At 51.9% G+C, this 13752-nt stretch overlaps 2 protein-coding genes across 2 annotated transcripts; both read left to right on the top strand.

The window, feature by feature from the left end:
• The first annotated feature begins 399 nt into the window (after positions 1-399).
• On the top strand, positions 400-2978 carry BO85DRAFT_470367 (uncharacterized protein). The gene is made up of 8 exons (XM_025662394.1): positions 400-644; positions 929-1015; positions 1115-1153; positions 1363-1568; positions 1933-2041; positions 2108-2216; positions 2585-2678; positions 2865-2978. Exons 1-8 carry the CDS (start codon positions 590-592, stop codon positions 2916-2918), a joined length of 753 nt encoding a protein of 250 aa, XP_025513454.1. The 5' UTR covers positions 400-589; the 3' UTR covers positions 2919-2978.
• A 3232-nt stretch (positions 2979-6210) lies between these two features.
• On the top strand, positions 6211-13633 carry BO85DRAFT_451318 (glutamate synthase (NADH)). The gene is made up of 4 exons (XM_025660562.1): positions 6211-6765; positions 6871-6911; positions 6973-10322; positions 10373-13633. Exons 1-4 carry the CDS (start codon positions 6590-6592, stop codon positions 13184-13186), a joined length of 6381 nt encoding a protein of 2126 aa, XP_025513453.1. The 5' UTR covers positions 6211-6589; the 3' UTR covers positions 13187-13633.
• The last annotated feature ends 119 nt before the right edge of the window (positions 13634-13752 follow it).

Genomic DNA, 13752 nt, shown 5'->3' with positions numbered 1-13752 from the left:
TTGCGATTACTCTTTTACTGGCGAACTGGTCACGCAGCAAGATTGGAGATCTGTGTAACCCTTTCAAAGACACTAACAAGAAGAGTGTATATAGTTTGTTGGAGATTGCTTTGGAGTCGATAGGACTTGCATTGTGTTGCTTCATGTCCCATCTAGTACTCTGTACTATTCTAATAATATATATTCCGAGACTCAATTCCCGATTGTGTCACACTTCATACCTCGGACGGTACGAAGTAGTATTATCTAAATCGCCCATGATTCGACAACAGGAATTGAGCTGCATGGTACTTTGGGATTAGTATCGTGTGTTAAGCGGGGACTCCAGTCTACTACAGTACTAGATGAAGGATTCTTGCGAACTACTAATTAACCTTACCCTCATACAGACAAACTTCCCTGCACTTCCATCCTAGCGTCGGCCTCGTGTTGTGAGACAGACCATCCGGCTAAGTAGTAACACTGTATTATTCACAGAAGACTGGCTCATCGACTAACCAGTGACTCATGTCTCAAGTCTACTTGACTATCTACCGACGGACAAATATTCGTCCCTCAAACGTGCAGGTAAAGACCATATTCTCCATCGATGATTGGATCACTGTGCATATTGACATTGCTGCTGGCTGGCCGCATTGCAGCACGTAGACAGAGGCTTGCTGGACACGCCGTAAGCAAGGGAAACCCTCATGCAATGCCTCTGTCTGCTTCAATGCGTCGCACCAGCCAGACCAGAAACAAGGACGCATGCACAGCAGCGGTTGTATGTATCTATCTCTCACCCACGCTCCGCACCAAGGCCCGCATCAGCCCACAGCGAGGCATCCGGGGTTCTCCGTAGTCCTGCATAGCTGCCGAGTATAACTGCGCAAAGATCACCTGAAGCATGAGCCTAGCCAGCTGTATGAACTGTGCAAAGCAGCAACAGCGAGCCGTGAGAAAATCAGGCCATGGACGGACTACTCTGCTCCACCAATTCGCACAGCTGTAGATGTTGATCTGACATCCTCGTCAGGTCCTTCTGCAGGAGGGAAGCGTTGTCTTCAATAAAAGAAGGCTGTGGCAGTAGCAACTCAGAAATAGCCAGGATAGCCTGGAAAATTACACATGGTAGATCCAGATGCCATCCAGTCAGATGGAGACATTTTACTGGGTCTATGGCGCCTCTGCAGCGGGAGAGATGAATCAGAGTCACGCTGAAATTAATTCGGTCTGCATAAACACCTACCAAACCAAACCAAACCAAACCGTTTGGTACCTTACCGGATGCTACTGGTGTTGTTTGTTCCTGTAATCACGAAAACCGACCTCCTGCTGGCCGCCCCCCCTCCTGCCCGGTTTTCGGTCGCTTCCGTTTGCCAGGCCCGAGAACTCCCGAGAGGTTGCAGGCTCCCGCTCCGTTGTCAAGGTCACATTCGGTGAGCCCAAAGCGGACAAGCCTGAACAGGAAGGATCGGGAGAAAACGGACACCGGAAACATTGGCATCTCCGCTCGGTCATGTGATGCCCGTCGCTCCAAAGCGGATCCTTTCAGTCTGCGGATTGCCAAAAGGCTGGCCCGAAACGAGGTCTGAGATGCGATGGATACGCGAAGGGGGAGAATCGGAACAGCAGTTGCACCTCTGGACATAGGTAACACGGCAGCTTTGTTGCGTAATACTCCATCTCTCGATAGATCGATCCCCAGCAATGCACCAGACGCAGTCTTGCAATTAGTGATCATTCCACAGCTCCGAGTCATTCCATCCCTCTCGTGCCTCCCGAGCAAGTAAGTCTAAGAGGACCAGTAATTAGCGAGGCGTCAGGACACGCCCACTAGTAGTAGGTGCTATTGCTTGGCCGTTGGAGAGACAAGTGAACCACAGAGAGGATGGGCGAATTTCTTCGGCCTTCGCAGATCGGCCGAGAATATTAGTCGTTCAGAGGTAAAAGGAAGGAACCGTCTCAGTCATCCATCTCAAGACAATCCTTCCCGGGGAGCTCACGCCTGAAGCCGTGAAGCCAGCCCTCCAATCGGGCCATCCTCGTACTCATGCGAACTGTCGGACACCTCCTAGCTCCAAGTTTCCCGGAGCACGGCAACAATGATTATTAAGGATCTAGAGAGGGGGGGAAATGAAATTGGCTGCCAGTCTGGCATGGTGGGATCCATTGATCTGTCAGCCAGTAGAAGGTGAACACAACACCGTCCAGGCAACTCGGACGAGGGAGGGGGGGTAAGGGTAAGAGTGGGAGATTGGAAAACAATTGATTTATGTATTACCATAATCATACTCATGCTATTAATTTTCGAATAAATAAGCTCTTATCGGGCCAGGGTTCCGAGTTAGCCAGCATAAAACACCCCCGTGATTATTCCGAAGGGGAAGAAGGAGGGGGGATAGGAAAAGGTTACTAGTTCGATAGCTGGTGAAAGGATACGTTAGTATGGGCAGATCCCGACCTGAACTTGACCAGTGTAATCAGAGCCATACCGGCTTGGTACCGCTCGTATTTCCGGGGGTGTTGGTGTGTGTTCTTCCTGCATGCTCATTGGTCGGGGCCAATCAATGGCCACGGTCCTACTCCTACTCCGTCCGTTCAGTCCTGTCCGGAGACCCGGACAAGCCCATGGGAATCATTTCACGGGGAGGGTGGGTTTTCCCCAGAAAATTGACCTAGGTTTGGGTCAATGGAAGGTTTCAAAGATCTACGGATGGGACGTCTAGATGCCAGATGGACAGATGGGCGTCGAGTAAGAATGTGGCTATTTGAAGAGGGTGACTGATAAGAGGTTTGGATGACCTCAAGAAATGAGCTTGAGAAATTCGACCGGGTCGAACCCACTGGCATTCTTGGAAACGCAAGGTGCGTCTCGGGGGCAGTGGCGGGCCCCGAAATCGGCGGGGCAGGGGTACGGGAAAGCTACTAGGCAGTAAGCTACGGGTGAATGTAACGGAGAGAAGGCAGCCTAAAAGACTGTACTAGAGGGAACGTGGCTCGGAGAGGGGTTGGGTTAATTGTTTGGGGAGGGAGGGAGGGACTGAGAGGGAGGAGGGATTCCGGGACGGATAGGGAAAGGTGCCTAGCTTGGCCGTTGTCGGAAAGGTTGGGCTGACGGAAATTCAAAAAAGGTGGGCGGACAACAGCACTCAGCCATGCTTCTATTGCTGAGGTGAGTGGTACCGCTCCGTGCCAGTAAATTACCCACCATTCCACCTGGCCAAAAATACATATACCGGTTACAACAGCGTTTACGCTTGTAACGGGCAAACTTACCAACTTACCACTGATCGCCCGACCACCTGCACCTCAGCGTGGGGTATGCGAGTTTTAGTTCAAATGCTCTCTCTTCTGGCTTAGGATGGGCAAAGGAAGCGTCTGTTTCTATTAGGGCCCTCCCTCGGTCTAGAGAGCAGCCCACGGGCGAGATCACCTATTGCCCAATGCACCACTTAGCGCCTAGGTCAAAAGTCCTTCGGTTGCAGTCCTCTTGCAAGTTGCAGGCCGCGTGTGCCGGTTGTTCTGCCCTGTCCCTTTTTTTTTTTTTTTATTCTTTCTTTCTGACTATTTCCGATTGATCAACTTCACAAAGATGTTTAGGCGGCAGATTTATGCACCATGCAATCTATTGCCTAGCCTAGTCGGAGAAGCGAGTCACCAGCCTAGTATGGGTGCACCTTACCACTTCGTAATTCCTGTGGTATACGATGTAGGCAGAGGCCACTTGCGGGCCGTGTACTTAATCACGGTATACTGACACACACCGTAGGGGCCACCCACTTCCTCAATTCCTATGACTACATCCCAATTACTATGACTACAAAAGTTCATCTCCCAGGACGATCTGGGATTTTCTCTTATACATAGAAATAATCGACTTGGAGACTTCATCTCCTTACTGTTCTAATGTGACGCCCAGTGCCTGCCAAGCAATTTTGGAGTAGAAATAGAATTGCTTCTTTAGTAACCTTTAATTTTTGCAGTGCCGCCGGATTTGTCTTCTTTTCCGGGTTTCCCAGGCCACTTGGGGATGACTTACCATGTGCAGCAGCGCACTTTCAGCACAGGCCGACCAACTGATTGGGACAGAATCGGGGATAAGCACTGTATCCCTGCGTTGCCCCACTTATACAACGCCCAATCATTCCATCCAGCTGGGCCCTTTCCCTCCTGCTCTGGTCGAACAGTTGGAGGAAGATGAGAAACTGCGAGTCGTGTAACTAGCCCAGACGGTCTCACCAACCATTGACCATCCTAGCCATGGCTTGCACACGGGCATTGAGATGGGCTCTCTGGTATATGTGGTGCTCCAAAAATTTAGTAGGTACGGAACGCTTGGCGTGTCTATGGGGCTCCTGCTCGGTACTTTCTACTACCTGCTATACGTATACACTCCTACTAGTGTGTTGCAAATATTCCTTTGACTAACAGTGCTTGCACCACCCAAGGCACACTGTAGCTCATGATATGAACGGGATATTTGCGAACTGTTGGTAGATACAGTTGAATTGGATTGAGATTCGATCATAGCCGTCACGACCAGGATTAATTATGCGAGCATATACGAATTAGTGTTCAGGGAATAAGACCACCAGGTACCTACAGTGGTTTGTTATTCGCATTGATAGGTTTCGTACATTGGACCAGAGAAAGGTGACTTATGATCCCATGAGCATGAAGTGGAACAGGCCACCCAGGGCATCTACTTCTTCCATTTGTGGATGTTGTAGGTATCACCACCAGGACGATCATGTTCCGGTTGATCCAACCTCTCCAACAGCTCTCTGGGTCCTCTTCTGACCTGACTGGGTATGCCAGCCAGCCCACTTGATAGAAGGCCGGCCAGGTCTCTCACCTGATGGGTCAATTTGTAATTAAGAGTTATGGTGCAGACTTGAATGCCAGAATGGAGCTCTGCATGATGGGGGAAAAAAAACGTTTCATGCCCACTTGGAGGCAGTGCATTAATACAATGGAGACCAAATACTACTACCACTTTGACTACTACTATGTTGCGTCCCGTAATCTGATTGAATACCACAAACTCGTCGTTGCCCGTATTGAACGAACGAGGGGAAACAGCATTACGGGACGATACGAAAGAAAGTACCCAGTAGACTCCCACTAGCGCCGTCAGCGGACAACCTTTTTCTGTTTCCCTTTTTCTTCTTTTTGGCCCGGGCCCCACCGGCCTGGATCTTGACGTAGCCAAAACCTAATCTTTCTGCGGAAGGTTGTAAAACCGTCATGCTGATTGGTGGACGCTAGTCTTATCTCCTTCTCTAGAACAAATCCCCGGCTGGAGGTGAAGTACTGTAACAGTCAGTTCAGTCTCCCTTGGTGAATGGGAAAAATGGCTAATCTCTCTCTCTCTCCATTCCACCTCTCTCTCCCTTTCAATACAATGAGCGGATGGAAAAGCTTTCTTCTCTGAGACAAGTCAGAAACCCTGCTGCCAGACTAACTAACAAGCCAGACAACATTTTTAATCCACAAAAAGTCGACGTAAGCCACTCACTCTTACACCACCCACCTTCTTATTTTATTATTATTATTATTATTATTATTATTATGATTATTATTATTTTTTGCCTTCTGCACCATGATGACAGAAGCAATAACAAACTTACCTCTTGTAGATCACCATCGTGTATGCATATGGAACTACATCATACACGGGATATTCTGGTGACTGCCGGCAGTGATGCAGCAGAGAGAGGGCAACAGAATGATGAATGATTGATGGGATTGATTGTCATTCAATGCGCCTTCCCTTCCACCCACCCCCCTTACAGTACCCTCCGTAGTCTACTCCGTAGTAGGCGCTAGAATTCATTGCCATCTGCCAGCCCGCATTAGTTCCTTTTTCCCTGCGCCCGTCAACAACCACCGTCTGACTGCTTACACCTGCCTGGCTTTAACCTACTAACTACAAACTGTCTTTCCTTTTTAACACTCCGTCTTCGCTCCTGAAGCTAGGTAAGCTACGATTTGCCACGGGAATCTCTTGATCATCCCCACCTTCGGTAATTTTCGGTTTCCGTACCATTTGGGTGTTTTTAGAGTAGATTGGATCTGGCGGTGGATTCACCCGACCTGAGCCTACTACTGGAGGTGCGTTCATCCGCCCAGAAGACCGAGAAGGGAAGGGGGGTAACCCCAATTTTACATACTGGTTTGGTACGGAGTATCGGAGGAATCTCGAGGTGAATCCCCGGACCGCACCCCCCCGTAGTAGGAGCTCCCGCTCTCTCTGTCTGTCTTGCCCATTTTATTATTCCCTTCCCTCCCTCCCCCTCCCCTGGTCGCTTCTCTCCTTCTCTCCTTCTCTCTCTCTTCTTTCTCCCATTATCCATCCCACAAGGAGTCAGACGCTGGGCCATCACCATTAAAAGTTTCTGAATTTTGCCCCTTCCTTGCCCGCGTCATTGTACACCACTCCCCCCCCGTCTTTGTGACGACATCGTTCTTATCTATAACAGAACGAATTGCCCCCCCTCCCCCGCCCCGACTTGTTCCGCGGCGATCCCATTGTCCCCCCCAATCAACAACCACACCAATTCCCCTAGATTCGCTACTCCATTTTCTGTCGGCCACCGGCGGAAGAATGGGTCTGAACTTGGAGGAACTCTATGGCAAACCTATAGTGGACGAGGAGACTCCGAATGAGTATTCGGAGTACCAGCCGAAGAAGGGATATGGCTGGGCAAACACCTTGCCCGAGAGGCAAGGTCTTTATGACCCCGAATACGAGAAGGATGCTTGTGGTGTAGGCTTTGCAGCGTAAGTGCTCAGCAGGGAACCATCTCCCCCTCAAGGAGTGATCTTCCTATGATTGCGCCCTGGGCTTCATGGATCGACGGGCTAACAGCAACTCTCGCAATCTAGTCACATCAAGGGCAAGCCTAGCCACAAGATTGTCAGTGATGGTAAGCATCTACAATCCTATATTCCTGGTAGGGTTGGGAGTATACTAACCGACTTCTGCAGCTCGCAATTTGCTTTGCAACATGACCCATCGCGGTGCCGTTGGCTCGGATGCACGCGATGGTGATGGTGCTGGTGTGATGACCAGTATTCCCCATAAATTCTTTATCAAGAACTTTGCCCGTGAGGTCGGAGTTGATCTCCCTCCCCTCGGTCAATATGCTGTCGGCAACCTGTTCTTCAAGCCTGAGGAGGAGTCCGTAAAGGAGTCTGTACAGAGCTTCGAGGAAACTGCCACATTCTTGGGACTACGAGTGTTGGGCTGGCGTGAGGTACCCCGCGACTCTACCATTCTGGGCCCCGCCGCTCTCTCCCGGGAGCCTACCATCATGCAGCCGTTCGTCGTTCTGAAGTCGGCTTATGGCGAAGGAAACAAGCCAGAGCTTACCGACCCAGAGCTATTTGACACGAAGACTTTCGAACGTCAATTGTATGTCCTGCGAAAGCGGGCTACTCACGTCATCGGTCTCGCCAACTGGTTCTATCTGTGCTCCCTGAGCAACAGAAACATCGTCTACAAGGGTCAACTGGCCCCCGTTCAGGTATACCAGTACTACCATGATCTGGTAAACGTTGACTACGAAGGTCACTTTGCTCTCGTCCACTCCCGTTTCTCTACCAACACATTCCCTTCTTGGGATCGTGCACAGCCCTTGCGCTGGGCCGCCCACAACGGTGAAATCAACACCCTTCGTGGCAACAAGAACTGGATGCGCGCCAGAGAAGGTGTGCTGAAGTCGGACATTTTCGGTGAGGAGCTGGATTCCCTGTACCCCATTGTTGAGGACGGTGGTTCCGACTCGGCGGCGTTCGATAACGTTCTTGAATTGTTGATGATCAACGGTGTGCTTTCATTGCCTGAGGCGGTCATGCTTATGATCCCGGAAGCCTGGCAAGATAACCCGGCTATGGACCCGGCCAAGGCTGCTTTCTACGAATGGGCGGCTTGCCAGATGGAGCCGTGGGACGGCCCGGCTCTCTTTACCTTCTCCGACGGTCGCTACTGCGGTGCAAACCTCGACCGTAACGGTTTGCGTCCTTGCAGATTCTACGTGACAGATGATGACCGCATCGTTTGTGCCTCGGAGGTTGGTGCTGTAGACATTGACCCCGAGCGCGTGGTCCAGAAAGGTCGTCTGCAGCCTGGAAAGATGCTCCTGGTCGACACCGTGGCTGGACGCATCATCGATGACTCTGAGCTCAAATACACTGTATCTCACAGACATGACTTTGCTTCGTGGCTGGATAAGGAGCTCCTCAAATTGCCTGCCATCAAAGAGAGCCTGGACGAACAACGCGTGGACTTGACACATGCCTTGGACGAAACGACCATTCAGAACGACCCTCGTCTGAAGGCCTTTGGCTACTCATTCGAGCAAGTCAGTCTACTCCTTGGTCCCATGGCTGCAGACTCCAAGGAAGCTCTGGGATCCATGGGTAACGACGCCCCCTTGGCTTGTATCGCTAAGCAGCCTCGTCTTATCTACGAATACTTCCGCCAACTCTTCGCTCAAGTCACCAACCCTCCTATTGATCCTATCCGGGAGGCTGTTGTTATGTCCTTGGAGTGCTATGTTGGTCCTCAAGGAAATCTCCTGGAGATGGAACAGTCGCAGTGCCACCGTTTGTTGCTTCCTTCCCCCATCCTCAGTATCCCCGAGTTCAACGCCCTGAAGAACATTTCCCAGGCCCACAAGGACTGGACTGTGAGGACCATTGATATCACTTTCGAAAAGGAGAAGGGCGTTCCGGGATACCTGGAGGCCCTCGATGCCATCTGCGATGCCACCACCGAGGCTATTCAGAACGGTGACAAGATCCTCGTCCTCTCAGACCGTGCCACTGGTGCGGACAGAGTTCCGGTATCTGCTCTTCTAGCAACTGGTCTTGTTCATCATCATCTGGTCCGCAACAAGTGGAGATCTCTTGCTGCCATCGTTGTGGAAACTGCCGAGGCTCGTGAAGTGCACCACATGTGTGTCCTCGTTGGTTACGGAGCTGACGCCATCAACCCCTACCTTGCCATGGAATGTATCTTGAAGATGAACCGGGAGAAGCTGATCCGCAAGCAGCTCCCCGATGAGAAGGTCATCGAGAACTACAAGGCTTCTTGTGATGGTGGTATCCTCAAGGTTATGAGTAAGATGGGTATCTCTACCCTGCAGTCATACAAGGGTGCTCAGATCTTCGAAGCCCTCGGTATCGATGACAGTGTTATTGACCGTTGCTTTGCTGGAACTGCAAGCCGCATCCGTGGTCTGACCTTTGAATTGATTGCCCAAGACGCGTTTGCTTTCCACGAGCGTGGATACCCCTCTCGCGAGATTGTCGATATCCCCGGTCTCCCAGAGTCGGGTGAATACCACTGGCGTGACGGTGGCGAGGAGCACATCAACGACCCTGTCAGTATCGCAAACATGCAGGACGCTGTGCGCACGAAGAACGACAAGTCCTATGAGGCATATGCCAAGGCTGAGCACGAGCAGATCAAGAACTGTACCCTCCGTGGTATGCTTGATTTCGATTTCGAGCAACGCACACCGATCCCTATTGATCAGGTCGAGCCCTGGACCGAGATTGTTCGTCGATTCGTTACGGGTGCCATGTCGTATGGTTCTATCTCCATGGAGTCTCACTCCACCCTTGCCATTGCAATGAATCGCCTAGGCGGAAAGTCGAACACTGGTGAAGGTGGTGAAGATCCCGAGCGAAGCAAGCTGTTGGAGAATGGCGATACGATGCGGTCCGCCATCAAGCAGATTGCCTCTGGTCGATTTGGTGTGACATCTCACTACCTTGCCGATGCCGATGAACTGCAGATCAAGATGGCACAGGGTGCTAAGCCTGGAGAAGGTGGTGAGCTCCCTGGTCACAAGGTTGTCGGCCCCATTGCGCACACCCGTTACTCTACTCCCGGTGTCGGTCTTATTTCGCCGCCACCCCACCACGATATTTACTCTATCGAGGATCTGAAGCAACTCATCTACGACCTCAAGTGCTCCAACCCTCGCGCACGTGTCTCTGTCAAGCTTGTGTCGGAAGTTGGTGTTGGTATCGTTGCATCCGGTGTCGCAAAGGCCAAGGCTGATCACATTCTGATCTCCGGTCACGATGGTGGTACTGGTGCCTCTCGTTGGACCGGTATCAAGTATGCCGGTCTTCCTTGGGAGTTGGGTCTGGCTGAAACTCACCAGACCTTGGTTCTCAATGACCTGCGTGGACGTGTTGTTGTGCAAACTGATGGTCAACTTCGTACTGGTCGCGATCTTGCGGTCGCTTGCTTGCTCGGAGCCGAAGAGTTCGGGTTCGCTACGACCCCTCTGATCGCCATGGGCTGCATTATGATGCGCAAGGTAAGACGAATATGGAATTTCCCCTTAGACTCGTGCTAACTCAGGCTTAGTGTCATCTCAACACCTGCCCTGTCGGTATCGCAACTCAGGACCCGGCACTTCGGGCCAAGTTCCAGGGTACGCCCGAACACGTGATCAACTTCTTCTACTATGTTGCCAACGAGATGCGTGCTATCATGGCCAAGTTGGGCGTTCGCACCGTGAATGAGATGGTTGGACGTGCCGAGCTTCTCAGGGTCCGTGACGATATCCGGAATGCCAAGCAGGAGAAGATTGACTTGTCGCTCATTCTTACTCCTGCCCACTCCCTGCGCCCCGGCGTCGCTACCTACAATGTCCGCAAGCAGGACCACCGTCTGCACACTCGCCTCGATAACAAGCTGATCGCCGAGTCTGAGCTTGCCTTGGAGAAGGGCCTCCCTTGCAGAATTGAGTGCGACATTGTCAACACTGATCGTGGCTTGGGTGCTACCTTGTCTTACCAGGTCAGTCGCCGTTATGGTGGCGAAGGCCTTCCCCAGGATACCATCCACGCCAACATCAAGGGCTCCGCTGGTCAGTCATTCGGTGCTTATCTTGCTCCTGGTATCACTCTCGAGCTGGAAGGCGATGCCAATGACTACGTTGGTAAGGGTCTCTCGGGAGGTCGCCTTATCATCTACCCCCCTCGTGGTGCTGCATTCAAGGCTGAAGAAAACGTCATTGTTGGTAACACTTGCCTGTACGGTGCCACTCGCGGTACTTGCTTCTTCCGCGGTATGGCTGCTGAGCGTTTCGCTGTCCGTAACTCCGGTGCTACCGCAGTCGTTGAGGGCGTTGGTGACCACGGTTGTGAGTACATGACTGGTGGTCGCGTCCTCGTTCTGGGCTCGACTGGTCGTAACTTTGCTGCTGGTATGTCTGGCGGTATCGCCTACATCCTGGATATGAAGCAGGACTTCCACTCCAAGGTCAACATGGAGATGGTTGAGGTGTCCGGCTTGGAAGATCCCGCCGAGATCGCCTTCGTTCGTGGCTTGATTGAGGATCACCATCACTACACCGGATCGGAGCTCGCCGCCCGTATCTTGCTGGACTTTACTCGTGCCCTTCCTCACTTCGTTAAGGTGCTGCCTACGGATTATAAGCGGATCCTACAGGAGGAAGCTGCCAAGGCTGAAGCCGCCAAGAAGGCAGAGTTCTCTTTGCCTCAGCTTCCTAGCACTCCAGTTCCTGCGGAGAAGCCCAAAGCTCAGTCCGACGATGCCAAGAAGGTTGAGATGCTAGATATCGAAGATAGCATCAGCGACTCTAAGACTGAGAAAAAGCGGTCTGCGCTCATTTTGGACAAGACCAGGGGCTTTATGAAATACAACCGGCGCAGCGAGAAGTACCGCAACCCGGCAACTCGTACGCGTGACTGGGCTGAGCTTTCTAATCGCCTGAGCGAGGATGAACTTAAGTACCAGTCCGCGCGCTGCATGGACTGTGGTGTGCCTTTCTGCCAGTCTGACACTGGTTGCCCGATCTCCAACATCATTCCCAAGTGGAATGAGTTGGTGTTCCAGAACCAGTGGCAGGATGCTCTCAACCGGCTACTCATGACGAACAACTTCCCCGAATTTACTGGTCGCGTTTGCCCTGCTCCTTGCGAAGGTGCTTGTGTCCTTGGCATCAACGAAGACCCCGTGGGTATCAAGTCTATCGAATGTGCCATTATTGACCGTGGTTTCGAGATGGGCTGGATGGTTCCTCGCCCTCCCAAGACTCGCACGGGCAGGAATGTTGCGATCATCGGCTCTGGCCCTGCAGGTCTCGCTGCTGCCGATCAACTTAATCGGGCTGGCCACACGGTCACTGTTTACGAGCGCGCTGACCGTATCGGTGGTCTTCTGATGTATGGAATTCCCAACATGAAGCTGGACAAGAAGGTCGTGCAGCGTCGCGTTGACCTGATGGCTGCTGAGGGTGTCAAGTTTGCTGCCGGTACCCCCGTCGGCCCAGAGCATGAGATCACGCTAGACTCTCTGCGCCAGACTAACGACGCTGTTATCATTGCTACTGGTGCCACGGTGGCCCGTGACCTGAAGGTCCCTGGACGTGAGCTTGACGGCGTTCACTTCGCCATGCAATTCCTGCACCGTAATACCAAGTCTTTGCTGGACTCCAACCTTGCCGACGGGGCGTACATCTCCGCCAAGGACAAGCACGTCGTGGTTATTGGTGGTGGTGATACTGGAAACGACTGCATCGGTACATCTGTGCGTCACGGTGCCAAGTCTGTCACCAACTTCGAGTTGCTGCCTCAGCCTCCGCCGGAGCGTGCCCGCGACAACCCGTGGCCTCAGTGGCCCCGTATCTACCGTGTCGACTACGGTCACTCCGAGGTCAAGACGCACATGGGCAAGGACCCTCGTGAATACTGCGTCATGTCTAAGGAGTTCGTTGACGACGGTAGTGGCCGTGTCAAGGGTATCAACACGGTTCGTGTTGAGTGGACCAAGAGCGCTTCTGGTGGCTGGGATATGAAGACCGTTGAAGGCAGTGAGCAATTCTTCCCCGCGGACCTTGTTCTTCTCTCCATGGGCTTCCTTGGGCCCGAGGACCGGGTCCTGGGCGAGGAAATTGAACGTGATGCCCGCAAGAACGTCAAGACCCCACCAGGACATTACTCCACCAGCGTTCCGGGTGTTTACGCTGCTGGTGACTGCCGTCGTGGCCAGTCTCTCATCGTGTGGGGTATCAACGAAGGTCGTCAATGCGCTCGTGAAGTAGACACCTTCTTGATGGGCATCAGCTCTCAACTCCCTGTCACTGGTGGTATTGTGCGCCGGCCCGCTATCGATGCCGTTCCTCAGGCTGCTCAGCAGACAGTATCTGCTTAAGTCCATCAGAGGTTGCGCCTTGCCGCCGAACCCGCTAGACTGGTTCTAGCTTTGACTGCATGAAACCTCAGTCATGATAGCAACGAATCCACGATTTTCTATGTCGAGAAGAGAAAAAGTGTTTTGACTCGGCCAGGCCATGTTGGGTGGCTTAAAATCTATCACGGCAATTACTTTGATCTTTACTACGATACGTTGCGTCCGTCTTATGGAAGTTTAGGGTGGGATACAGTCCAATGAAATTATATTTTATTTGGTTTTGCTGTTTTGAAGGATGATTTGCAGCGTTCTGTTCCTTCTCAAAAGAGGTGCGAGGTGTCGGAGCGTTTGTGATTTCCGTCCAACACATTTTGATGTACATATTCTCTTCATGACCATATCAATCCCATGGTTCAGTCCATTTTTCCCCCTTTCCAATTCATAAGAACGCACTAGTAGAAATCCCGAAATACCATCTATCAAAGTAGTATGTATGGCTCCGCAGAGTAAGTGCATATGACCGGACTCCCATATACTTGACGCATGCCAGTCGCGTGGTATATACCAGCCAAGCCAGTCTAAGACAA

This window comes from Aspergillus piperis, assembly GCF_003184755.1.
Source record: "Aspergillus piperis CBS 112811 unplaced genomic scaffold BO85scaffold_15, whole genome shotgun sequence".
Classification (NCBI taxonomy): domain Eukaryota; kingdom Fungi; phylum Ascomycota; class Eurotiomycetes; order Eurotiales; family Aspergillaceae; genus Aspergillus; species Aspergillus piperis.
Note: the sequence above shows the minus strand (reverse complement) of the source record. Positions and strands in the feature narration are given on the sequence as shown.

Excerpts from the sequence above, each read along its gene's own strand:
- BO85DRAFT_470367 (XM_025662394.1), top strand. The coding sequence starts at position 590 with ATGATTGGATCACTGTGCATATTGACATTGCTGCTGGCTGGCCGCATT. Across the intron at positions 1,569-1,932 it reads AAAGGCTGGCCCGAAACGAG|GAAGGAACCGTCTCAGTCAT; the intron begins GTCTGAGATGCG and ends CAGAGGTAAAAG. Across the intron at positions 2,042-2,107 it reads TCCTCGTACTCATGCGAACT|GGGGGGAAATGAAATTGGCT; the intron begins GTCGGACACCTC and ends GGATCTAGAGAG.
- BO85DRAFT_451318 (XM_025660562.1), top strand. The coding sequence starts at position 6,590 with ATGGGTCTGAACTTGGAGGAACTCTATGGCAAACCTATAGTGGACGAG. Across the intron at positions 6,766-6,870 it reads TGTGGTGTAGGCTTTGCAGC|TCACATCAAGGGCAAGCCTA; the intron begins GTAAGTGCTCAG and ends CTCGCAATCTAG. Across the intron at positions 6,912-6,972 it reads CCACAAGATTGTCAGTGATG|CTCGCAATTTGCTTTGCAAC; the intron begins GTAAGCATCTAC and ends CGACTTCTGCAG.